Source organism: Acipenser ruthenus, chromosome 17 (genome assembly GCF_902713425.1).
Source record: "Acipenser ruthenus chromosome 17, fAciRut3.2 maternal haplotype, whole genome shotgun sequence".
NCBI classification, from domain to species: Eukaryota; Metazoa; Chordata; class Actinopteri; order Acipenseriformes; family Acipenseridae; genus Acipenser; species Acipenser ruthenus.
The window spans coordinates 19,199,568-19,226,071 of NC_081205.1; the positions used below are offsets into that span (position 1 = coordinate 19,199,568).

The following is a 26,504-nucleotide window of genomic DNA, read 5'->3' on the forward strand; positions in this document are numbered from 1 at the left end:
CACTGAAAAGTCTCTATCCAGCTATCAAAAATGGTGCCCATAGTCTCCCTGTTCCTTGAATTAGCCACCTTGGTCAAAGATGCAACCGTACTAGCAGTTCTTGGATTTCCTTTATGTAACACCTGCAAGGTCATGGAAGCATACAAACGCACCACAAACCTGCCTTTAATTCCAAAATATCACAAGATGTAGCAAGTGTTGATTGTAACAGTACTAATGTAGCCCGACAACGCCAGCTCAGTGCGATAAGGCACCGAACAAATTACAGAAGATCCTTTAGGTTCTTTTTATTCAGATAACAGATATAAAAATGTAGGAACAAGGTCACCAAGAAAATCACACAGATACATTTTAACAAGCGCTTGTTTATTGTAAACTTCCAATAGCAACACATGGTTTAAAATGGTACTGGTATAAGACAATTCCATTCACCTACTGACAGGTAGCAAGATTTCAAGCAGTTAAACAAGGTTCACGTTAATTAGATCATGTATTAAAAGTGCAAACGCAACAACGCTGCTACCCAGCAATAAAGTGGAGATACACATTCAAAGACACGGTAAAACTGTCATAATAAAAACAATACCACGGTACAAAAGTACAAATACCCACATCACACACACACAGTATGTCCGCACAGGGGAGGGAACACACAGAGAGAGCGAGAGAGAAACCAGCAACGCAATATAGCCTATTCTGTGCACTTCTTAAACTCCAATCGACTACCAAATAGGCTAAAAACACTCGGGCCGTTCGCACTCATTATTCAACACCGGCATACCATCAGCCCAATACTTATTGTCGGGATGCTCCATTTACTGGTCGTTCCCCGTTCCAAACACTGCGTTCCCACTCCTGCACAGATATACTAACCCCAGGATGGCCATCCCATTTGTAAAAACCATGTGCTATTTATATTCAGGTGCGTAAATTGATCAATAATTCAATTACTAGATGCTCAATAAGGCAAATAGGGAAGCGGGTGGAGAAGCCAACATAACGTGATACAAATGAATTATCAAGAGTGTCAGACAACACAAAGCGTGCGCTAATCAAATCATAAAATAATTTTATAAAAAATAATAACATACAAGTGTAAAATAAATTTGAACAGGGTATTCTTGACCCTGTTACATTTACATGGATCAAGGAGTCTTTCATCACTAGGAGATTATAAAGGCTTTGCGTCTCAGCTCATTGAATTAAATAGAAAAGCATAGGCTGGACTTAAATTTCGAAGATGAGGTTCAGTTCTTGGGTGGTCACATTATGGAGAGCAGTGAATGGGCAATAGGGATGACCCATCAGAAAGGGAATTGTAATAACACACTGTCAGATTCTCAATGTCATTGTGGTGAGCCTCCAGTATACTTTAATGTTATTAAACCTCAAAAGATGCATATTATTTCCTGTTTCCCCAAGTACTGCAAGTTCTCATTTATTAAACCATAGTGATGTTGCTCATAACTCCACTTCCTCTGAATGCACAAGAACCAAAGCTAGGTATAAAAGGTTTTGGTCAAATTTACAACCCAGCAACAAAACTAGCACTCAGTTTGGAGCAACATGGCAGGTAAAAACGTCTCTGGAAACTTTTACACCAGTGCGACAACTGATCAAAGAGAACCAGGTACTTTTGTTCTAGACCGTTATTGAAGAGCTGTCTGAATTATGGCTACAATTTGTATGGTTATTTAAAATATGTACAATTCATGATAAAATGATTATCAAAATGCATTTCAAATGTAACTGAAAACATGTGGTATGCAGATTATTTGATGTATTAAGATCTGGTAAATGATGAAAATATTTCGTTTCAGATTCTAGGTTGAGTGTCTCTGTTAATATGTTTTTAATGCAAAAAAAATAGTTTCCATGCTGGAACAGAATTAGTTAATTTACTTAATTGATAGATTTGTTATTATTACACCCACAGTAAACCATTGACATACTGACAATTCTTTTTATTTTTGCAATTTTTCCGTTTTTTTATTTAGATATTTTAAATTAGACACTACGCTTTATATTTCATTAAATTTTGGCATTTTTCTAGTTAACATGTCAACTAAAATGCTGGCAAAACTGAAACTCACCACCAATAACTATGATAGTTCCCCATCAGATACTTCTTGTATTCACTGAACTATAAATATACCTTTATAACAACAGAATATATCATTTAGAGAATAAGCAATACAATAAAAAATCAGTCTCTTAAATTGCTATGATTAAGAAAAATGCTGTTTTGCTTATTGTTCATATACAGTTTTAAAATCTGAATATGATTCAAAGTACTTTTAATAGTTACAACAAATATTTGTTGTCATTTAGTCTTAGCATTGGTCTTTGTTACTTTAAACAATAACTGACAGACACGTCAATTCAATCCACTGATGTGATTCCGCAAATGTTGGCCACTTTTTGAAGCAAGTTTGCAGTCCTGGATTCACATACTTTTACCAGCAGAATCTGGGGCTCACCAAAATGAGGGTTAGTTTAATCACAGGCAAAAACAGAATACGTAAAAAGTAAATGCATAAATTCAAAAGGTTTGTAAAGGTTTAAAAAATAATCCTTATGCGCTGATCGTGTCTGTCACGCTCTTAATGGTGCACACGATAACTGCCTTCTTTCATCATACTCTCATAGACATTTCGGATTGCATGTGGCTATAATCAGATAAACCTGATTTTCAACAAATGTACCTAATGATTGGGGTACTCTGTGATTATTATACAATGTTTATTAAAGGTTTTGATGGGTTTGCATATTCTGGTCTAAAATACCATAATTAAAACAAACATGCTACAGTTATTATAAACTAGCAGTACTTGGGTTTCAACTACTAACCATGTGGTACTTTGCTATTCTATCAATTTTAACAATTGGCTTTTTGTTTTAAACTGAAGACCTTGATTCAGTGATAATTGTGCGGTTAATTAAACTAAATGAAGAAGCAAAGACACAGTGGTTTTAAGTCACAGCCACATTTGCTTGACGTTCCTGCAGAGCATGAGGGAGTTGTGCTTGTGTATATTATGCTTTGAACCTCAATCAACAGTTCGCCAGTGAACCCTTTTACAATTATACATTTTGAATGCACTAAAAAAGAGCAAAAATACAAGACATATTTAACAAAATGGATCATGTTTCTTATTATTTCAGAGGGAAAAGAATATGACAGTGACTACGATGATGTTGAGAATATCGTAGGCAAAAAACAAGAAAAATCAAACGCTTTCACAACAAACAGTAAGACACCCACACAGCTTCAAATATATCCTTTGTTCTGTTAGATTACTCTCCTTTTATTTGAATGTGGCATTTTATACAGAAATAACAATTAACCAACAATGGCAAAACAGAGTAAATCATGTTAAATGGTGTAATAACAATTTATTGCAGGTAGAAGCAGTTCAAGTATTATTCAGACTGTGTATCTCCCTAGGTCTGTATGAATACTGATAACTACAATGATGTTAATTTTGTTTCTCATTGGTTGTACTCTAGATGAGCCATAGCTTGTGTGGATATAACCAAAGCCAAGTGACTTTATGTACTGGCACCTAAAATCTATACCCTATTGTTTCAGTAGAACCCCTGGAAGACAGTGATTATGAAGAAGTCGATGATATAGTTGAAATACATGAACAGCTAAACACAGAGGACAAAAATGACAGCAAGATTCATGGTAAGACTATACAAATACATGATATACTAACTATACTATCACCCCATCAATAAATCTTTTACCTGTTGAGCAATAAAAGCACATGGCAAAAAAAGAGCCCTCAAATAATTCCTCATGCTGTTATGGCATCATCCCCCCATAGTTTACTGTTACTAGCAGACCAGTGTCTTTGTTCATGAACATGTATGCATTGGGGCAAATCATGAACAGCAGGACTCCTGAATTACCCCCCACTGGTAATGAAACCCCCCGTGAAGGGAAAAGAGTGGCGGCAGTCGTACTTCCGTTGCCCTGAAGTTGTCATGAAACATGGTAGTAACATTATTTAGCAAACTACTGAGAATAGCGAATTTGCAGGGTAAATGGGGTTGCCTGTATGTCCGTCTCTATGGCACACTTGCATATATCTGGAGAATGTATATATCCTTTTTGCATATATCGCTTACTACATTGTGATTAAACATGTTATTGCCAATTCTTACTCCATACTGTTTTGTACATACTGCTGATATATACGTCCTGGTCGTCAGCTTTTTCTTCATACTGAGTGATCTATTTTTGAATTTACAGCCGTGGTGGGGGATGTGTGTTACCGCCATACTTTTTACTAATTATATTATAAAATGTATGTAAAAGTATTTGAATCAGAAATTCATGCAACAAGTGCAGGGTACCCTTAGTATTATTCATTTACTACCAATGTAAAATGGCTTAACAGTGCTGCAATATATAGTTCTGGTAAAGTTAGCCTCTACTGCAGTGGTTTTGAAATGAAAGTGTAGTTTTATTGTTAACCATATTAAAATGTGCCTAAGCCTTTGCGGCTTGAACAAAAATTCCTGCATAGAGAACTAAAACTGTTTACTCTCTTAAAAACCACAAAGCTGAAGCGCTTCAAAAAATGAACGCTCAGAGATGCTTCACAACAGAACCCCTTTTATAGCAGTTACACTCAGTTCTCCATGTGGTAGAATGAAGATTTTTCAAGGGTGGAGACCCAATTACTTACCGGAACTGGATCACTCATATTTGTCTAGTTGTAATGTACGGTCTAGAGGTGCTGGTCCATGGTTATGAGAAGAAATCCTTGCACACCAGGCATTGCCATTGTTTATCATCCATCATCCATACATGAAATGCATAAGTTAAGCGTTGTACATTCAGCCCAAAGGTGACCACATCTACTTTATTGTAGGTCTGGGGTTCCCTACAGTACATAATACTCATACTGTATATGATAGTTATGGACTTGGTATGCAGGGTGCAATAAGAAATGTAAATGAATGTTAAATTAATATATGTACAATACATTTATACATTGAGTTTGGATAAAGAAATGGATCAGGTGTGCAACAACCTTTAGTTTTTATACTTACTCTTGCTGGGAATATTTAGACCAACACTGTATAGATCATTAAATCTTACCTACTGTGCACTTCCAGTCACTGTAAAGAAATAAAGATAAGATCATGAAAACACACAAAAAAGTGTTTGTTTGCTTTGACTTCCAGGAAATCTGATACACTTGCACTTCCTAGGTCATTTCACTTATGCAGTTTAATTGGGGCCAAGCATTTTTATTGGCTGCAAAGCATGTCAGTCATTAGGGGCAGCAGTTGCTTGGTTAATAACAGTAAAGAAGGTCCCAAAGGGTTGAGGGGGAATTTAACTCTTCAGGTGAAATGACCAAGAAAGTGCAAGAAGAGATTTCTTTAACCAAGTGCAGTACCAGAAAAGACACGTCTCCCAATTGCAAATATCCCAATTGCAATCTTCAGTTTTGCACTGAGTGCCACTCGCTGACATTCCTTTGTAGGCCCTCCTGTGAAGTCTGCTTGTGGGACCAGAGCGATAGTGCTACTCTACATTCTGCTCATAATCAGCTTTGTCATGTGGGGAGTCCTGCTCTATGTGGCCATTGTCAAATGTAAGTAATAAGTTTTGAGATTTTAAAAGACTTTCTGTATTAAAGTAAATATAGTTCTCAAATGGAGAGGAGAACACATTTTTGAATAAACAAAGTCAACTCTTCTAAAAGTTTGCCCATTGTAAAAGCATAACACAGTATAATACTTTTGTCAGTTTAAAATAGACTGCATATTATTGCCATCATTTTAAAGATAGGACAGCAGCACTGATTTTGCACTTTTCAGTTTTGATAGAGAAGTAATTCCTCAATTTACTTTAAAATGATAGTCTCTTTAAAGTAAATACAAAAAAATCTTCTTTTTTCTAGACTCAGAAATCTCTACGGAAGTCCAGAACCTGACAATGGAACTGTCTATGATAAGAGAAAATGGTATGTTAAAATATGGACTTTCCTTTGTTAGGCAATGTTTCGGGTCAGATTAAAGGGCGTGGGGGCCCTACGCTAACCCATATTTTGGCGAATTATGTTATTGGCATATTGGTTAATCCAGGGAATAACTTTTCTGTATTTTACTTCTTTTTTGTAGCTATAAAAAAAGGGAGAGAAACAAACACTATGGACATAAACCATTCTTGCCGGCTGCAGACATTCACATTTGAATTTCCTTTAGCCTCCTACATTGCACACATTTACCTTTACCTGTTTTTTTTTTTCTAAAATTTCAACCCCCTAATTAAAAAGTAAAATTTCTAAAATTTAAAAGAGGCATACTGTGCACATTTGAGATGGGACAGGTTTATAAATTGGTCCTAAAACTGAAATAAATGAATGTGTTCATACATTTTATCCAGCAGACTGATGTCTCTGACATAGGACTAGGGACGGATCTCTCCCAGGAGGTAGAGGGTGTGGTGCATTTGGTATTGTAAATTAGCAGGAAGCTGCTTGTGTGAGAGACTCACAGACCGGGTATGCTGTAAATCGAGAAGGAATGCCTAGCCGTCATAAAGGAGAAAAAAAAAACGAACAGAAAACAAGCTAACGTGAGCCTCTCTTCCTGTGTGTGTGGACCTGCCCAACCACATGCAGTTTTGGGAGGCAGTGTGGTCCAGTGGTTAAAGAAAAGGGCTTGTAACCAGGAGGTCCCCGGTTCAAATCCCACCTCAGCCACTGACTCATTGTGTGACCCTGAGCAAATCACTTAATCTCCTTGTGCTCCGTCTTTCAGGTGAGACGTAATTGTAAGTGACTCTGTAGCTGATGCATAGTTCACACACCCTAGTCTCTGTAAGTTGCCTTGGATAAAGGCATCTGCTAAATAAACAAATAATAATAATAATAATTTTGGTAAAATGTCTCAAATGGCATAATTTGCATATAGGTTAATCTGGTCCTGGTGGAAAGTGATGCCATTTTGAAGGTATTAAATAGAGTTTCTGCTGAAAACATGTATTTTCAGAAAATCCCACTCATGTTCAATAGAATTCAGGTCTATTGAGCTTTAAGGAATGTCTATGAAGCTTAGTATCAATAGGCATAATGGGCCACTAAGTAGCAATAAGTGATTTTATAAAACAATATGTTACAGTATTTATAATGCTTTTGTAATTTAATTGTTAATACATTAAAAACAAAAAAATGACGTAGCCACTCACACCCTCCCACCCCCTGCTGAAGCACTAAATGTACTGAGTATGTGTGTTTGAGTGAAGTGGAACGAGATTTTAAAACGTGCCCAGAAAAAAAGAAATCCATTATAACAGTAGGAAAACCAAAAACATGTGGGACGGTATACAAAAAACAAGCTGCAGCACCGCTCGACAGCGCGGAAACCTCATGACGGTTTAGTCCCTTAAACAAAAGTTAAATGCGAAGCCAGCGTTGTTTGACATGCGTGGATTACGGGAGTTGTAGTTTTCTTCTGCATTTCTGCCGATTGGAAACACATTTCAGTGTGTACCAGATAAACTACTATTCCCAGAAGACACTGCGCGCACATATGCCCATTGCACTATGACACCGGTAGCGTCAGTAAAGTGAGATATAATTTTCAAAGTTTCATATTACGATGCACTTCCTTTCTCTGGGAACAAATCTTGTTTTTGGTTTTGTTCTCTGTTAGTGTTTGTTGGAAGTCATATTTATATTATTTATGCCCTTCTCCAGCAGTATTTGTTAATTTTCCCCAGCGCAGGAAAACTCATTCACTTTCTTTTCGCCTGTACGGTATATAATTATTTTGTTGGTCATTTATTTAAGTTCAGCAAATTGGGTCAATAGGATGTGCTTGATTTTTTGTCTGCCTTAACTTATGTTGGTGACGTGGTCTTGAAATCTAAATGCAATATTAATGTTGTAAACAGTGCATTTTAAAACATACTGTGGCAGTTTGTAGCAGTTAAGTATATTATAATGAACTATGACTGGCTACTGTTTTCTTTTCTCTGGTGTCTAGTGGTAAAATGCGCTTAACAGCCGACTTAAGGCAAAACTTGTTTAGACGGCACTTGTAGATCTCCTATGAACTGGACGTACCTGACCTACGCACCACGTTGCTGGATCCTCAGCTGATGCACTATTAATACGTAATTGTAGATATAACTTCTTGTAATCCTAACTTGTTGCATCCCATTTCACATTGTATTTTAGTAGCATTGTTTGCACTTATTGTAAACTATACTTTATTTACATACTAATATTGCATTGTAACCCTGTACAGCACTGCCCTGTAACACCTGTAAGTCACCTTGGATAAAAGCACCTGCCAAATAAATCTGAAAAGTGTTGTCAGTCAGAATACAACTTAGAAGAAGATTCTACTGCTGCTGTGGGCTCAATGGGACCCCAAGCCACTGCCTTTTTTGTGCCTCCCCATTTTTTATTTATTTTTTATTTTTTTTGGCCGCCAGCTGCCACTGGATCATTCCTATAAGAACATAAAGTTTACAAACGAGAGGAGGCCATTCACCCCATCTTGCTCGTTTGGTTGTTAGTAGCTTATTGATCCCAGAATCTCATCAAGCAGCTTCTATCCATCTATGTGTTGGAGGGGTTCAGTCACGGTCATGTATATTGTATTATTGACATTTGTGATTTTGGAATTTATCTATTTAACAGTAGAAAACAGGTATCACTTTACTTTCTGACATGTATTCAAATTCATTTAAGGCTCAGAAATGTCTGAGAACATCCAGCAACAATCCACAATAACCAATGGTATGTGCAGCATTTTTTTTATTTTATTTTTTATGTTGATGATACAAAGTAAGCTTAACTAAATACATAAAACAGGACCCACGCTCATGAACCATTGCTTGTATCTATATCTGCTTGTATTTACTGTACATATGTTCCAAAATTAGATAATTTGCCTAATAACTATAATTTCAAACATTAGCTAGCTAATAAGCACATTATCCAACAACCCTTAGTTGTATTCAACTTAGAGTATGATATAACTAGTTGTTATTGTGACTTATCACACTGTTTGGCACCTTAAACACAATTTTCTAGTGCAGGAAAAGGAATTGGTCAGACAAAAAAGTTCAGGAAAACAGGGTGCTACCTGTATTTATTTTGCCCTAGAGTAAATACAAAATAAACAAACAAAATCCTAACTCCTTCCAGGAGTACTAAACTTCTGTCAGTTTTTAACTATAACCGGACAACTACACTGTTTACCGATAACCAAACCTTATACACTTTCCAGTATTACACACCGTAACGTCTCTTAAAGTTTCCAAACAGGTCTTAGCCTTCAAAGACACACCTAACACCCGCGGACCTGCTTTTATACCCCTGCCTCCTTTATTACCACCAGGTGTTTCTAATTAAACTAGAGCCAGCCGATTCTGATCCTGGCTAATTCCAACCCGAGGCATTCTGTGGTATGTAGTCCTGAACCTCAAGGACTACACCTTTCCTCCCCCTACTCTGCAACTCTAGCTAAAGCATTTTTTTTTCATCCTTATCTGCTTGCCCTTATAAAGGTTTACCATGGTAAATTTGCATGGTCATTTTTCAAGTGGTGATTGTATACTGTGCAGTTCCCATAGTTTAATAGGGTTTGCCATGTTTTTCACATGCTTCACCAAACCTCTCGGCTTTAAAATGCTTACCCATACTCTGCCTTGCTTTATTACACTTTGCTGTGCTTTCACTATGAGGAAACTTTTATAAGGGTGTGCACACTGTTCATATGTTACAGTTACAAAATTAGACCATTTGCATATTAACTATAATATTAACTAGGTCATGTAAGATAGTATGCAGGATAATTCTAAGAATTATTGGACTTGACAAATAAATAACATGCATATAATCTAAAATGACCTCACCAAATGCGGTCTTCTGTGCACCAATATCAGTTCCCCAGTAAATATATATTCTCTTTTGGTTATCTACCCATCCACAGAGTTTAATCCATTTGATACTTAATATGTTGATTGAAACACATGTTTTTGATGGACACGGTCAACAAATATTACAGTAGCATCAGAGTCTGGTCACAATTGTGTTCATATTTTTGTATTGTGGTACTCCTGTCAAGTTATTGGTTATATAATGGTGGATTAAAGACCAAGTAACTGGACTGGAACAGTATGCATGCATTCAGGGCCAGTCTGACTGGGCTGCTGTTCACAGTATTGTGCTCCTTTTCAGGCATCTCTTCACAAGTACGGAGTATGAAAACAGATATTTCTCAGTTGAAAACTGAAGGTATGTTTTGTTATTTTAGTGCTTCAGACCACCACCTAAGCACAATCCAGTATAGTTAGAGGCTTCAGATGCTGAGTCCCAAAGTAAAAAGAACCCTGACACAGCCATCTTTAAACTCTGTAGGATTTCAATGTGCTCAGTTGGGCATCGGCACAAAACCTGTTCACCTTGGGATCAGAAGTGCAGTCCTGCAGTCGAACAGCAGTCACAATAAGGCCCTGTCTACACACCAAGTCTCAAGAAGGGACTGCAAAGTGATTCAGTTAGTCTAGCTCAAAGCATCCACACATTTTAGCTTTTTTCCCCCATAGCTTCAATGGACCACAGTATTAACCAATGCTTTAAAATGAATATAAGAAAACTACCAGTCATTTTCTTGTGCTGATAATATGTTTGCTTGTTTTTTTTTATATTAATTCAGGATTTGCAAATATTTCAAATACATCATGATATACATAGTGTAATATGCCTGCTTCATTGTGATACCCTGCTCTAGGTCACATTAGTCTGGTTGCAGCTAGACCACTGGAGTCAGTCTGAACTACAACACATGCAAAGTACCAGAAAGTATAAGCTACTTGATAGTGTTGTCTTTGCATGTATCCAAATCCACACTAAGAGCCTAAATATATTCAAGACAAGAACCAGTGATTATATTGCTAGCACCTATTAAATAGATTTTAAAACTTTGTTTACCAATAATGGATAGATGACATAAAAGGTTTAAAAAGAAGCCTAACCTATATTGGCAGTCACTGGCGTTTTCCAACCTGAATGTCACTTTTCATATTTTATATGGTGTAGGACATTAAGACCAAAGATCAATGTATACTAAGTTAAATTGCAGCATAGGCTATAATCCAGTGTCAATTCACAGGCAGATTATTATATTTCTTTTCAGATTCTCAATTCTCTTCAGATGTAGGAAAAATACATCAAACAGGATGTACTTTCTCTTGCACTCTTTGCATGACAGACAAAGCAAAGAATGTTTTGTATTGTATGAAAATCATCTGCCACAGTGAAGGAAGTTCAGTCCAGTAAAATATAACAAATGTTGTTTGATAATAATGTATATTTTATATTTCTATATTTTGGGGGCAAGACTGGATGGATACTGCTTTGCTGTCTTACCCAAATAGCCATTTTGTTTGATCATGAGCACCTCCAGCATGAGCTTTGATACTTCAAGCCAATGAAAGTGTGAACACAGCTAACATCTCATCCTTTTATACCACTTGATCTAACAGAGTACTCAATAGTTAGTATTACTACTGTACACATGTGGCTCCCTGTTAGCAGTTACTAATTGTAAAGTCTGAAGACTGCTCTATACACTATTCATCACGTGTGGAAAATGGGATTTTGAATGAAGCGTATGAAACAACATGGTTTTAAATAACTGTGGATAGGCATTAGATTCCTGGTCAGTTATGCCAGTAGTAATAAAGAAAAATAGAATTGGGATTATTCCTGTATGTGTTAGAGGGGTTCAGTGATGGTCGTGTATAATTGTATTATTGAAGTTTGTGATTTTGGAATGAATGAATCTATTTAACAGTAGAAAACAGGGGTCACTTATTGTGAATGTTACTGCCATGTATTCAAATCCATTTAAGGCTCAAAAATGTCTGAAAACATCCAGCGACAATCTACAATAACCGGTGGTATGTGCTGCATGTATTTTATTCTATTTATGTTGATGATACAAACTAAGCTTAACGAAGTACATAAAACACACAGGACATTCACATGAACCATTCCGTTTATCTATATCTGCTTGTATTTACTGTACATATGTTACAGCCAAAGTCCAAAATTTGGTAATTTGCCTAATAACTATAATTTCAGACATTAGCTAGCTAATAAGCACATTATCCCACAACTCTTGGTTCTATTGCAATTTATCTAGCTACAGCATATTTTTCATCCTTATCTGCTTGCCCTTATAAAAGTTTATCATGGTAAATTTGCAGTTCGCAAGTGGTGATTGTATACTATGCATTTCCCATAGTTTAACATGGTATGCCATGCCTTTAACATGCTTTACCAAACCTCTCTGGGCTTTAAAATGCTAACCCATACTCTGCCTTGCTTTATTACACATTGCTATGCTTTTACTATGGGGGAACTTTTATAAGGGTCTATTTACTGTACATGTGTTACTGTTACAGTTACAGCATTCAAATTCAAAATTAGACCATTTGCTTATTAACTATAATATTAACTAGGTCATGCAAGATAGTATGCAAACTATTGACCAGTTCTTCAGTAATCTTCACATTACCAGGATAATTCCAGGAATGATTGGACTTGACAAATAAATAACATGCATATAATCTAAAATGACCTCGCCAGATGTGATCTTCTGTGCACCAATATCAGTTCCCCAGTAAATGTATTTCTCTTTTGGTTATCTACCCATCCACAGAGTTTAACCCATTTCATACTTAATATGTTGATTGAAACACATGTTTTTGATGGACACGGTCAACACATATTACAGTAGCATCAGAGTCTGGTCTCAGTTGTGTTCATATTTTTGTATTGTGGTACTCCTGTCAAGTTATTGGTTATATAATGGTGGATTAAAGACCAAGTAACTGGACTGGAACAGTATGTATGCATTCAGGGCCAGTCTGACTGGGCTGCTGTTCACAGTATTGTGCTCCTTTTCAGGCATCTCTTCACAAGTACGGCGTATGAAAACAGATATTTCTCAGATGAAAACTGAAGGTATGTTTTGTTATTTTAGTGCTTCAGACCACCACCTAAGCACAATCCAGTATAGTTAGAGGCTTCAGATGCTGAGTCCCAAAGTAAAAAGAACCCTGACACAGCCATCTTTAAACTCTGTAGGATTTCAATGTGCTCAGTTGGGCATCGGCACAAAACCTGTTTACCTTGGGATCAGAAGTGCAGTCCTGCAGTCGAACAGCAGTCACAATAAGGCCCTGTCTACACACCAAGTCTCAAGAAGGGACTGCAAAGTGATTCAGTTAGTCTAGCTCAAAGCATCCACACATTTTAGCTTTTTTCCCCCCATAGCTTCAATGGACCACAGTATTAACCAATGCTTTAAAATGAATATAAGAAAACTACCAGTCATTTTCTTGTGCTGATAATATGTTTGCTTGTTTTTTTTTATATTAATTCAGGATTTGCAAATATTTCAAATACATCATGATATACATAGTGTAATATGCCTGCTTCATTGTGATACCCTGCTCTAGGTCACATTAGTCTGGTTGCAGCTAGACCACTGGAGTCAGTCTGAACTACAACACATGCAAAGTACCAGAAAGTATAAGCTACTTGATAGTGTTGTCTTTGCATGTATCCAAATCCACACTAAGAGCCTAAATATATTCAAGACAAGAACCAGTGATTATATTGCTAGCACCTATTAAATAGATTTTAAAACTTTGTTTACCAATAATGGATAGATGACATAAAAGGTTTAAAAAGAAGCCTAACCTATATTGGCAGTCACTGGCGTTTTCCAACCTGAATGTCACTTTTCATATTTTATATGGTGTAGGACATTAAGACCAAAGATCAATGTATACTAAGTTAAATTGCAGCACAGGCTATAATCCAGTGTCAATTCACAGGCAGATTATTATATTTCTTTTCAGATTCTCAATTCTCTTCAGATGTAGGAAAAATACATCAAACAGGATGTACTTTCTCTTGCACTCTTTGCATGACAGACAAAGCAAAGAATGTTTTGCATTGTATGAAAATCATCTGCCACAGTGAAGGAAGTTCAGTCCAGTAAAATATAACAAATGTTGTTTGATAATAATGTATATTTTATATTTCTATATTTTGGGGGCAAGACTGGATGGATACTGCTTTGCTGTCTTACCCAAATAGCCATTTTGTTTGATCATGAGCACCTCCAGCATGAGCTTTGATACTTCAAGCCAATGAAAGTGTGAACACAGCTAACATCTCATCCTTTTATACCACTTGATCTAACAGAGTACTCAATAGTTAGTATTACTACTGTACACATGTGGCTCCCTGTTAGCAGTTACTAATTGTAAAGTCTGAAGACTGCTCTATACACTATTCATCACGTGTGGAAAATGGGATTTTGAATGAAGTGTATGAAACAACATGGTTTTAAATAACTGTGGATAGGCATTAGATTCCTGGTCAGTTATGCCAGTAGTAATAAAGAAAAATAGAATTGGGATTATTCCTGTATGTGTTAGAGGGGTTCAGTAATGGTCATGTATAATTGTATTATTGAAGTTTGTGATTTTGGAATGAATGAATCTATTTAACAGTAGAAAACAGGGGTCACTTATTGTGAATGTTACTGACATGTATTCAAATCCATTTAAGGCTCAAAAATGTCTGAAAACATCCAGCGACAATCTGCAATAACCGGTGGTATGTGCTGCATGTATTTTATTCTATTTATGTTGATGATACAAACTAAGCTTAACGAAGTACATAAAATACACAGGACATTCACATGAACCATTCCGTTTATCTATATCTGCTTGTATTTACTGTACATATGTTACAGCCAAAGTCCAAAATTTGGTAATTTGCCTAATAACTATAATTTCAGACATTAGCTAGCTAATAAGCACATTATCCCACAACTCTTGGTTCTATTGCAATTTATCTAGCTACAGCATATTTTTCATCCTTATCTGCTTGCCCTTATAAAAGTTTACCATGGTAAATTTGCAGTTCGCAAGTGGTGATTGTATACTATGCATTTCCCATAGTTTAACATGGTATGCCATGCCTTTAACATGCTTTACCAAACCTCTCTGGGCTTTAAAATGCTAACCCATACTCTGCCTTGCTTTATTACACATTGCTATGCTTTTACTATGGGGGAACTTTTATAAGGGTCTATTTACTGTACATGTGTTACTGTTACAGTTACAGCATTCAAATTCAAAATTAGACCATTTGCTTATTAACTATAATATTAACTAGGTCATGCAAGATAGTATGCAAACTATTGACCAGTTCTTCAGTAATCTTCACATTACCAGGATAATTCCAGGAATGATTGGACTTGACAAATAAATAACATGCATATAATCTAAAATGACCTCGCCAGATGTGATCTTCTGTGCACCAATATCAGTTCCCCAGTAAATGTATTTCTCTTTTGGTTATCTACCCATCCACAGAGTTTAACCCATTTCATACTTAATATGTTGATTGAAACACATGTTTTTGATGGACACGGTCAACAAATATTACAGTAGCATCAGAGTCTGGTCTCAGTTGTGTTCATATTTTTGTATTGTGGTACTCCTGTCAAGTTATTGGTTATATAATGGTGGATTAAAGACCAAGTAACTGGTCTGGAACAGTATGTATGCATTCAGGGACAATCTGACCGGGCTGCAGTTCACAGTATTGTGCTCCTTTTCAGGCATCTCTTCACAAGTAAGGAGTATGGAAACGGATATTTCTCAGATGAAAACTGAAGGTATGTTTTGTTATTTTAGTGCTTCAGACCACCACCTAAGGACAATCCAGTATAGTTAGAGGCTTCAGATGCTGAGTCCCAAAGTAAAAAGAACCCTGACACAGCCATCTTTAAACTCTGTAGGATTTCAATGTGCTCGGTTGGGCATCGGCACAAAACCTGTTCACCTTGGGATCAGAAGTGCAGTCCTGCAGTCGAACAGCAGCCACAATAAGGCCCTGTCTACACACCAAGTCTCAAGAAGGGACTGCAAAGTGATTCAGTTAGTCTAGCTCAAAGCATCCACACATTGTAGTGTAGTCACTTTAACCACAGTGGGTTCTCTATAAACACATTGAGTACATGAATATCACACTTGTTTATATAGTTTTATAGACGTATGCTTATATTATAAGTGTTTGGTGTTTACCTCCAATCAAATATAGAGTGTACTTTCTGTAGCGCCCAAAAACACGGGCAAGGAGACAGCCCCTGGTTATCACTATAAATTTAATTTCTTTTAAAATGACCAATTACATAGGTTTAATGACTATTTGAAACTAACTTAGCTTCAACTAAATAACAGGTTCTTTAACAATCAAGAAAGGCAAGTGTATAAAGTGAGGGAGACACCAACATAAAAAGTAACAAGGATTTTATTATTTATTTCTTAGCAGACACCCTTATCCAGAGCAACTTACAATTGTTACAAGATATCACATTATTTTTTACATACAATTACATTATTTTTTCATACAATTACATTATTTTTTACACATTATTTTTACATACAATTACCCATTTATACAGTTGGGTTTTTACTGGAGCAATCTAGGTTGAGCACCTTGCTTAAGGGTACAGCAGCAATGTCCCCCACCTGGGATTGAACCCACAAACTTTTGGTTAAGAGTCCAGAGCCTTAACCACTACTCCACACTACAGCCCACGCTATGGCCCCTGCTTATTTGGACAGAGTATGACAATTAACACATTAAAACACGTCCAGAATTTAGCACTTCATTTCCATCCACAAATACACTTAGCAGTAAAACAATAGTTATCACTCAGCAAAAAGCCACAGATCTTTACATATAGCAGCAGAATTTAAATATAGCAGCAAATAACTATGGTCAACAAGAGCAATTCAATCAGGCCGAAAGTACTATAGTGTTTTAAACAGTGAGCTTCACACAAACACTTCAAAAAGATAGTGATTTTCACAAGCGCAATTCAAAAGGTAAATAAAACTTCATATACTTTTAAATAACACACTTCAAAAACAAGCAGCAGTCTTCATAGAAGTCAGGCTGTTTCCTATCAAACAGTCCAGATCTTTAAGCACTTTAAACAGGCAGGTAAACACAACTTGGGTCTGTATTAAATCAAACTTATGGCAGCACCATTGCCATTATAAACAATAGTATGGCATTTTGATTTAATCCAGGCCTTAGTAGTTATGGAGATCGTAATGAACCAACAAAAAACCTTCCACTTAATAAGAACTAACTGTCCATTAAACGTGTTTGTTGTGCTGGAAGCCTAATTTTTTTGCTCATGCTTTTGGATTATTTTTAGTTGCTGTATCGAAATCATACATCTGGGAGCAGTTTATGAAGAAGTACACATTCTCAACAGAGAAAAAGAAATGGGGTGAAGCCAGAGACATCTGTGTGTCTCAAGGAGCCAGTCTTGCAGTGGCCAGCAGTATTGCAGAACTGGTATGGGAACAGACTCCAGGATCTCACTGGACTTCTATATTTTACTTAGGGCTTGAATTTTCCTGTGTTTATTTTTGCCCAAAATACTGAAATATATATTTCCCTTTTTAGTGGAACAGATTTATTTTGAGCCAACTTTGGATCTGAATTGAACCACCATGAAACCTGTTTATGATGGTTCAGCTGAGTGGGGAGCGTGAGTTTGGACAGTGGAATGTGTCAGGGAGGTTAGGGAGTTATTGGGCTTGGTTAAGACACATGTTCAAAGGCCTTTGTCTGCATTTGTAGTTTTTTGAGGACACTAAATTGCAGCATGAAAAAAATAATTCTTAGTTCTAACTTACATTTGCATCTATTCCAGGCCTATTTGAAGGAAAGAATTGAAGAGTCACACTGGATTGGACTGAGTGATTTAGAAACAGAAGGACAATGGAAGTGGTTAGATGGAACAGAGGTTGGTAAAAGGTAAGCTGGATGTCTGAAAACGTATTAAGCAGCTTTATGTGCGATAAACAAAACAAGAAAAAGACAAGGTTGACTAAGAAAGCACCGTCACTGGCATTTACTATTATTATTATTGTTTATTTAGCAGATGCCTTTATCCAAGGCAACTTACAGAGACTAGGGTGTGTGAACTATGCATCAGCTGCAGAGTCACTTACAACAACATCTCACCCGAAAGACGGAGCACAAGGAGGTTAAGCGACTTGCTCAAGATCACACAGGGCTGAGCCAGGATTTGAACCAGGGACCTCCTTGTTACAAATGCTTTTCTTTAACCACTGGACCACACAGCCTCCTAGAGAATAAAAATATAATGAAGATGACCATGTTGCTACAAAATGTACTCAATCTCACAAAACAGACAAGTTATGAGAAACTCAGGACCTCAACGCAGGGCAAAAAGAAGTCTAGTTTCAAAGAGGCACAGTGCACCTTTTTATAACTCAGTGCTATGTGTTTTTAAGTTCTTGGAAATATAATCAGCCAGACAACTTCAATGAAGAAGACTGCAGTGAAATATTGCAAATTGGCCAACTGAACGATTCACCTCATAATATGAGACGCTGGATTTGGGAAGTGGTGTAACAATACCTATGTGCTTTAATAATAAGGCTCCTCAGAAATAGGTGTGGACGGATTTTGATTTTGCAAACTATTCAGATGGTTTATTTGAATATAATATAATAAAATACTAATGAAGAAGCTATACACAAACCATATTTCATGATTTTGCAAAGTTTTCAAAGGCTTACCGTTCTTATTTCCCCACATGCAGTATATTATCCACATGCATTCTGATTTCCCCACATGCAGTATATTATCCACATGCATTTCTCTGAGACCTACTCACTAAAGACTGAACCCGACTCATACAGTGCCTTGCATAAGTATTCACCCCCCTTGGACTTTTCCACATTTTGTAGTGTTACAACCTGGAATTAAAATGGATTTAATTGGGATTTTTACCATTTGATTTACACAACATACTTAACACTTTGAAGGTACAACATTTTTTTTTTTTTATTATTTTTTTTTTATTGTGACACAAAAGTTAATTAAACAAAAAAAAAAGACATTTCTAGGTTGCATAAATATTCACCCCCCTGAGTCAATACTTGATAGAAGCACCTTTGGCAGCAATTACAGCTGTGGGTCTTTTTTGGGTAAGTCTCTACCAGCTTTGCACATCTGGATCCTGCAATTTTTGCCCATCCTTCTTGGCAAAATTGCTCAAGCTCTGTCAAGTTGGATGGGGGCCGTTGGTGAACAGCAATTTTCAAGTCTTGCCATAGATTCTCAATCGGATTGAGGTCTGGGCTTTGACTGGGCCATTCTAAGACATTCAGGTTCTTGTTTTTAAACCACTCCAGTGTAGCTTTGGCTGTGTGTTTAGGGTCATTGTCCTGCTGGAAGGTGAACCTCCGCCCCAGTCCCAGGTCTCTTGCAGACTGAAACAGGTTTTCCTCTAGAATTTCCCTGTATTTGGCTCCATCCATCTTGCCCTCAATCCTGACCAGTTTCCCAGTCCCTGCCGATGAAAAGCATCCCCATAACATGATGCTGCCACCACCATGCTTCACCGTGGTGATGGTGTTCTCAGGGTGATGAGCAGTGTTGGCTTTGTGCCACACATAGTGTTTTGCGCTAAGGCCAAAAAGTTCAATTTTGGTCTCCTCAGACCAGAGAACCTTTTTCCACATGTTTGCTGTGTCTCCCACATGCCTTTTGGCAAAATCCAAACGGGATTTGATATGGGTTTTTTTCAGCAATGGCTTTCTTCTCGCCACTCTTCCATAAAGCCCAGCTTTGTGGAGCATCCGGGTTATAGTTGTCCCATGGACGGTTTCTCCCATCTCAGCTGTGGCTCTCTCTAGCTCCTTCAGAGTTACCATTAGCCTCTTGGTTGCTTCTCTGACTAATGCCCTCCTTACCTGGTCACTGAGTTTTGGTGGACGGCCTTCTCTAGGCAGAGTCACGGTTGTGCCATATTCTTTCCATTTTTTAATAATGGATTTAACGGTGCTCCACGGGATGTTCAAAGTTTGGGATATTTTTTTATAACCCAACCCTGATTGGTGCTTCTCCAGAACTTTATCCCGGACTTGTTTTGATAGCTCCTTGGTCTTCATGATGCTGTGTGTTTAGATTTCCAGAAACAGGTGTATTTAATCTGAGATCATGTGACACTTTAATTGCACACAGGTGGACTCCATTCAACTAATTATGTGACTTCTGAAGGCAGTTGGTTGCACCAGAGCTTATTTAGGGGTGTCACAGTAAAGGGGGTGAATACTTATGCAATCAAGACTTTTCAGTTTTTTATTTGTAGTTAATTTTGAAAAATATGTAGATTTTTTTCCCCACTTCGACATTATGGAATGTTTTGTGTAGATCAGTGACAAAAAATCCTAATTAAATCCATTTTAATTCCAGGTTGTAACACTACAAAATGTGGAAAAGTCCAAGGGGGGTGAATACTTATGCAAGGCACTGTAGCAAGACTGCAATTAAAAGATGAAACAATTGATCCCATAATTAGGAAATTATATAAATAACCTTCGTTTTCTTCTTAACTTTATTTAGCTTGGGTAAAATCAACATTGCAAAGAAGGTAGAATTAATACCAAGCGAATTTGAAGCATTTTATTTTAATATAGAAACTTGCGGGTAACTTGCTTGGGTCGGATGACTATATTCACACAACAAGTAGTCTATGTCATGAAATGGAATTTGTGATAAGGGACTGTCAAAATGACTATAAATACACAGACAACCGCATGTGCACAATATCAATAGCAGCACAAAACTGAGGGTTATGTGCTTGACCTGAAAACTCCTGCACTGGGAGAGATAGTACAGAGTAGTACCGAATATGAGCTGTGTATGGAATATATTTGTTAATGGATTGGCATTGCATTACAGTTTCAAAGCTAATTTGAGTCATTCAAATGCTATTCGCGAGTGTAACATGAACATTGTTTTCCCTGTGCTACCTGGAACCCTGCCAATGTTCCAGTAGATAAGATACTTGCAAGCCAAACCAGGCTCAAGTCTACATTGCTTCATCTAACTATAGTTATACCTTCGGTTATGTGCTTGAAGGATCATAAATAAACTGTGCAAACTCTGAGCTTTGATGTGCAGACTTGATGAGTTTTAGCAGGAAAATAAATAGCAAACAAGAGACGCAGTTATATTTTGACAGATAAATTGTAAAGAAGGCTGCTATTATCCAAAGTTTAAAAACCGCAGGAACACTATCCAAACAGACTCAATGAAAAATAGCATTTGCTCCAGCACAGACACTGCCACCCTCATCAATCCTGCATTCCTAGCAAGATCTCTCGATTTGCTGAAAATAATTGTGAAAGCGTATAATACAAAACAAAAGTTATTTAATATCATATGTTTACAAAGACACTGCACACATGTTTTTACTAGGCTATAATACAAAGCCTTCTGTTCGTTATCTTATTGCATACATTTAGTCATGTTGTTTTTTATTTGTGACCTGCTGTTTTGTCTTTTCTTTCTTTCTTTTTTATTGTATGCATACTTAATACAATGGCTGTCCTTTATTGTGTGTTGTATAGATATAGTTTTCAATATATTGTAGCGTTTTCTGTCCTTGACCCGTATTTACTTAGAAATAAAAAGGTGACAGGAAAGCGGTCAGGTAAAGGGGGTTTGGAGGACACACACACATACACACACACACACACACAGACACAAGACTGGGGCCAGCTCTTCGCAGCCTACTACAATTCCTCTTTAGCCTCCGGGCTCTCCCCTCTTTGCCTCTCTCTCTCTGTTTTACTCCGGCAGTGGTCTTGCTGCCCCTCTCACTCTTTTCCGCCAGTCACGTCCTGTCACTATTCTTCCCTCACGTCTGTTAGTGCCCTTGTAACCTCAAGGTTGTTTTCCACTCCAATTAATTGTCTTTTAATGGTTGTTTATTCTTGTACTGTTGTTTCATTTTAATCTCGTCCAACTGCCACCCCCGCAACAACGCAGAGCCCCCTTTTATCACCTTGTAGGCCCCGTCCCCTCCACCAATAGGGCCACCCCTTGGGTGTCACCCCACTGATGGAACGTTTTTTTACTCGCGAAGTCCGCGGGTCCCGCAAGACGTTACAATATTTTGGTAGGCTTCAGGTTTTTTTGGGTTTTCTTTTTTGGTGCTTTGATAGTAAGTTATTTTTCGATAACTAGGGTATTTGTTTTCAATTTTTATTATGATTTGCTTAAAGCGGTTATTTTCGGAAATTAAAAAGAACAGCACTCAAATAAGCTGCCCTTTTGGGTTGTTGTTGTTCTGGTTGCCATGGTTACTGTGTTCCTGTGTGTGACTCCTGTTCAGCTGACGGAGCTGTGGACTTTGGTTTGGGTGCTGAAAGAGCGTCCAGAGAATAAATAGGATTTGAAAAAGAATTTGAAAAGGAAGAAGTGTCTCTCCTGTTTTCTGCCTCCTTACTTAAACGCTATAATATTACATGTAGATTTAATGTTAGACTAATACACATAATGTAACTTAATAGTAGATGTGCAGATGTTCACCTTTAAGACTCAGGTAGTGCAGAAGTGCAGTCCGGTCCCATTAGATTAGACGGAGCTCTTCAGCACGGCAGCAGATGGTGATTGAGGAGCTGAATCAGTGTTGAATCTCGCTGTCGAGAAACAAAATGCGAGAAAGCTGGCTGCCCTTCACGTCACCCCAACACCAGTGATGTGGATTTATTTAATTTGTGATCTTTTATTATGTTTAGAAAGGCATTATGTATTGTAATGAGTGCTGTTGAGACGGGTGATTTCTTTGTTTTTAACTTTTGTACACGTTTTTGTTCTTTTTACGCTTTAAGCCAGTGCTTTTTTTTTTTTTTAAATGGATGATTAAAACCCAGAATGTTAAGGCATAAAACCCCTCGATTTTTTATCAGTTAAAACCAAATTAATTTACATGAAGACATTCTGATACTATTAAAATTAGGCTGTCAATTAATCAAAGTTAACTTCTGCGATTAACGTGTTCATCGCACTGCTGACGTTCATAGTGCATTTAATTGTACAGTCTAAAAAGCAAACTCCATATGTAACGAGTAGATAAACCCATCTTCTAGCACGGACCGTTGCTTATGCTTTCATTACCAAAGTGTAGGGACGTGAAAAAGAAATGAAGCGGAATTATCCCAGCGGCGCTATAAAAGCAAAAACACTCACAAGAAAAAGCAAAGCGTATGGTAACTTACCGTAAACTGACATCATTCTTTGCATCACAGCAAGCAGCAAGCGATAAAGAAGATGCAGTAGTACAGTACGTCGTCGACTGCAGCTGCTGCAGATATTACTGGACCACGAGCTGAAACACCTGCAGATGATGTGGAAACCAAACAGGGCCCTCTCTCATGCTGTGGCTAGCACAGCAGATATCAGCATGTTATCTAATGACCCAGTGCTTTGGCCAGATCATATAAGCAATGATCTACAATGCGAAATTGTAAAAAGAGGTCCGAAGTAGATTATTAAAATGGAATTTCCATAGAACGATGCGGCAACAGTTGGACACCGTTTTACGAAAGAGAACTACTACATGCACATAAAGAAAGGTCAGGGGTGAAATTCTGCCGATGCTCACCGGTACTCAGTACCGGGACTTATTTTGATGCCAGTATTGGGTACCGGGACTTATTTACTCTGCTTTTCATCCAGTGCAGATGCATTCCATCCACACACAGTCCACTAGCGCAACATTTCTCAAATGCGCTTTCATTCAGCACAGTTCGTGCTGCTTGCATTCTGTTTCCTATACCGCTTCTGTTTCTGTTAGCTGCTATTGGCCACCATTAACATCAGTATAATCACTGCATGTTGATTGGCCGAGCCTTCATTCTGATCAGATTTCATTTTGGCATGAGCCACAAACCTCCGCCCATTTCGCTTTGTGTCAGTGCTTATTCGTTTATCAAGGAGAGAAGACCTTATAGCCTTAAGACCGGTACGGAGTAGATTTGATTACTATGAAGTGATAATTATTTTCTTTGTGCGGTGGAGAAACTATCTGAAATATTCAAAATGAATATTGCTGCACATGAATTTGAAGTCAAAAAGCCACATCAGTGTTCTCCATAAATTGCATAGTTGATAACTATTACAAATAATTATCATAATGCGTTTTGTCTTGCAACGATTTACCACATTGCCAGAATTTGCATTGAAGTTTCTAAAATGGCAAGTGATGTGTGGGACAGTAGGGATTAACATTAAACAAACAGGATCAATAAAGTGCTACTTAGATTTTGGTAAGCGAGTCAGAATCGGGATACAGATGGAGGTGTGCGTCACACTTTTCAAACACTGGCCCAACTTGCAAGGTGCATGTTAAATATAGTGATCAACATTTTATTTTGTTGTGATCCTAGTATTTTCTGTTATGAGGACTGTAATAAATGAAAACCAAAATGGTGAGGTGTTTTTTCTTTGTACAATGTCCCCTTTTCTAAAACATTTTGAAGAGTTTATTTAAGTTAAACATGAGTTTTCACTTGTGTGTACATCTAAAAAAAAGGCATAAGTAAATCACAGTAATGATATTGGATGATGGATGAATTTCACACTGACCATTACACAAATCATGAGTGCAATCAATATACCTGTGTTTGCCAGCTATCGGATAGTGTGGAGTTATTATCATGCTTATTATTTTAATTTTGTGGGGACCAGTTGGGAGATGTGAATAGTCAGATGTATTACATTCACCTCAGAGCACAGGACCTTCATGCAAGATAAGGTCTGTTGCCCCTTTTTATAACTCTATGTGTTGTCTGTTTTTCAGCTATTGGAAATCTGCTCAGCCAGACAACTTCAATGAGGAAGACTGCGGTGAAATATTGCAAACTGGCGAACTGAACGATTCACATTGTAATACTATGAAACTCTGGATATGTGAAAAGTGGTGTAACAATACCTGTCTGCTTTTTTATTAATGCACGTTGCTTCTTGTATACCTTTGCTTTTTTATTCATGCACATTGCTGCTTGTACACCTGTCTGCTTTTATATTCATGCACATTGCTGCTTGTACACCTGTCTGCTTTTATATTCATGCACATTGCTGCTTATATACCTGTCTGCTTTTATATTCATGCACATTGCTGCTTGTATACCTGTCTGCTTTTATATTTATGCACATTGCTGCTTGTATACCTGTCTGCTTTTATATTCATGCACATTGCTGCTTGTACACCTGTCTGCTTTTATATTCATGCACATTGCTGCTTGTATACCTGTCTGCTTTTATATTCATACACATTGCTTCTTGTACACCTGTCTGCTTTTATATTCATGCACATTGCTGCTTATATACCTGTCTGCTTTTATATTCATGCACATTGCTGCTTGTATACCTGTCTGCTTTTATATTCATGCACATTGCTGCTTGTATACCTGTCTGCTTTTATATTCACGCACATTGCTGCTTGTATACCTGTCTGCTTTTATATTCATACACATTGCTTCTTGTACACCTGTCTGCTTTTATATTCATACACATTGCTGCTTGTACACCTGTCTGTTTTTTTATTCATGCACATTGCTGCTTGTACACATGTCTGCTTTTTTATTCATGCACTTTGCTGCTTGTACACCTTGTGAATGTCACAAAAGCTTCAAAAGATTTTCTTATCTGTAATTTAGTCCCACAGCCACAACAATTCTGAAAACAATTCTGATATCCTTGAATGCCCACCACCCAGTAGTCTAGACGCCCCACCCCCCGATGACCATTATAAACAAATCAGTGTAAAGATATAATGTAAAAGGTTGTAAACAAGCCCTTTTTTATTCATGCTGCCAATAAATTTTGCAATTAAAATGGGGAGCCAGATTTGTGTCTTGTTTAAATTTCCACTTTTACAAATTCACAGGACTGATCCTTTTTTTGGTATATAACATGGCTGGTCCATGGTTGCACACGGGGGGGGGGCAGGACAGAAGTTCTGCTGGTGTAAATAGGGGGTGGGTGTATTTTGTATTTAAATTTGGCAGGGATGGGGTTAATTCCATCCCTGCCAAATACAGGTGGAATGTGGCTGGGTCTTATTAATTGATCATCAATCAAGTCCCAGCCGCATAGTATAAAAAGTGAGCTGAATCCTTTGTTCAGTGAAGGCGAATGCCCAACCTGAACACAGGGCTTGTGTTGAAAGGGGGAGCTGAATTGTGTTTGTGTAGACCTTTTATTTTGGCCCTTGTGCCTGTGTTTCTTTGTGTTTTGTTCTGTTTATTAATTAAAGTGTGCATTCATCTTAAACTGCAGTATCCTGACTCTGGGTTTACTTTCCTGCTGCTGACCAGACTTGAATGCAATGTTCAAGCTATGTTGCTATAAAACAAAGACATACAGGAACATTTACAAAAGCAAACCATGTCCTTAAACTGTACAGCATGCAAGTCTTGATTCTCAAGTGATTTCTAACAAAATTGTTTTCACAAAAGATATGAGCGTAAATTCATTAGAAATAATTCTCAAACTTGTGTAAAGCAGAAAAGAATGGTA

General features: G+C 37.4%; 1 protein-coding gene across 2 annotated transcripts; it reads left to right on the forward strand.

Annotated features, from left to right (window-relative positions):
- The first annotated feature begins 1,493 nt into the window (after window positions 1–1,493).
- On the forward strand, window positions 1,494–26,173 carry LOC117422977 (low affinity immunoglobulin epsilon Fc receptor-like). Of its 2 annotated transcripts, XM_034038247.3 has the most exons (14): window positions 1,494–1,630; window positions 3,166–3,252; window positions 3,593–3,691; window positions 5,508–5,618; window positions 5,928–5,990; window positions 8,730–8,777; window positions 10,224–10,280; window positions 11,900–11,947; window positions 12,960–13,016; window positions 14,637–14,684; window positions 15,697–15,753; window positions 17,308–17,450; window positions 17,812–17,915; window positions 24,784–26,173. In XM_034038247.3, exons 1-14 carry the CDS (start codon window positions 1,567–1,569, stop codon window positions 24,932–24,934), a joined length of 1,137 nt encoding a protein of 378 aa, XP_033894138.3. In that variant the 5' UTR covers window positions 1,494–1,566; the 3' UTR covers window positions 24,935–26,173. The 2 variants fall into 2 exon arrangements, with proteins under 2 accessions (XP_033894138.3, XP_034784432.2); XM_034928541.2 differs by lacking the exons at window positions 10,224–10,280; window positions 11,900–11,947.
- The last annotated feature ends 331 nt before the right edge of the window (window positions 26,174–26,504 follow it).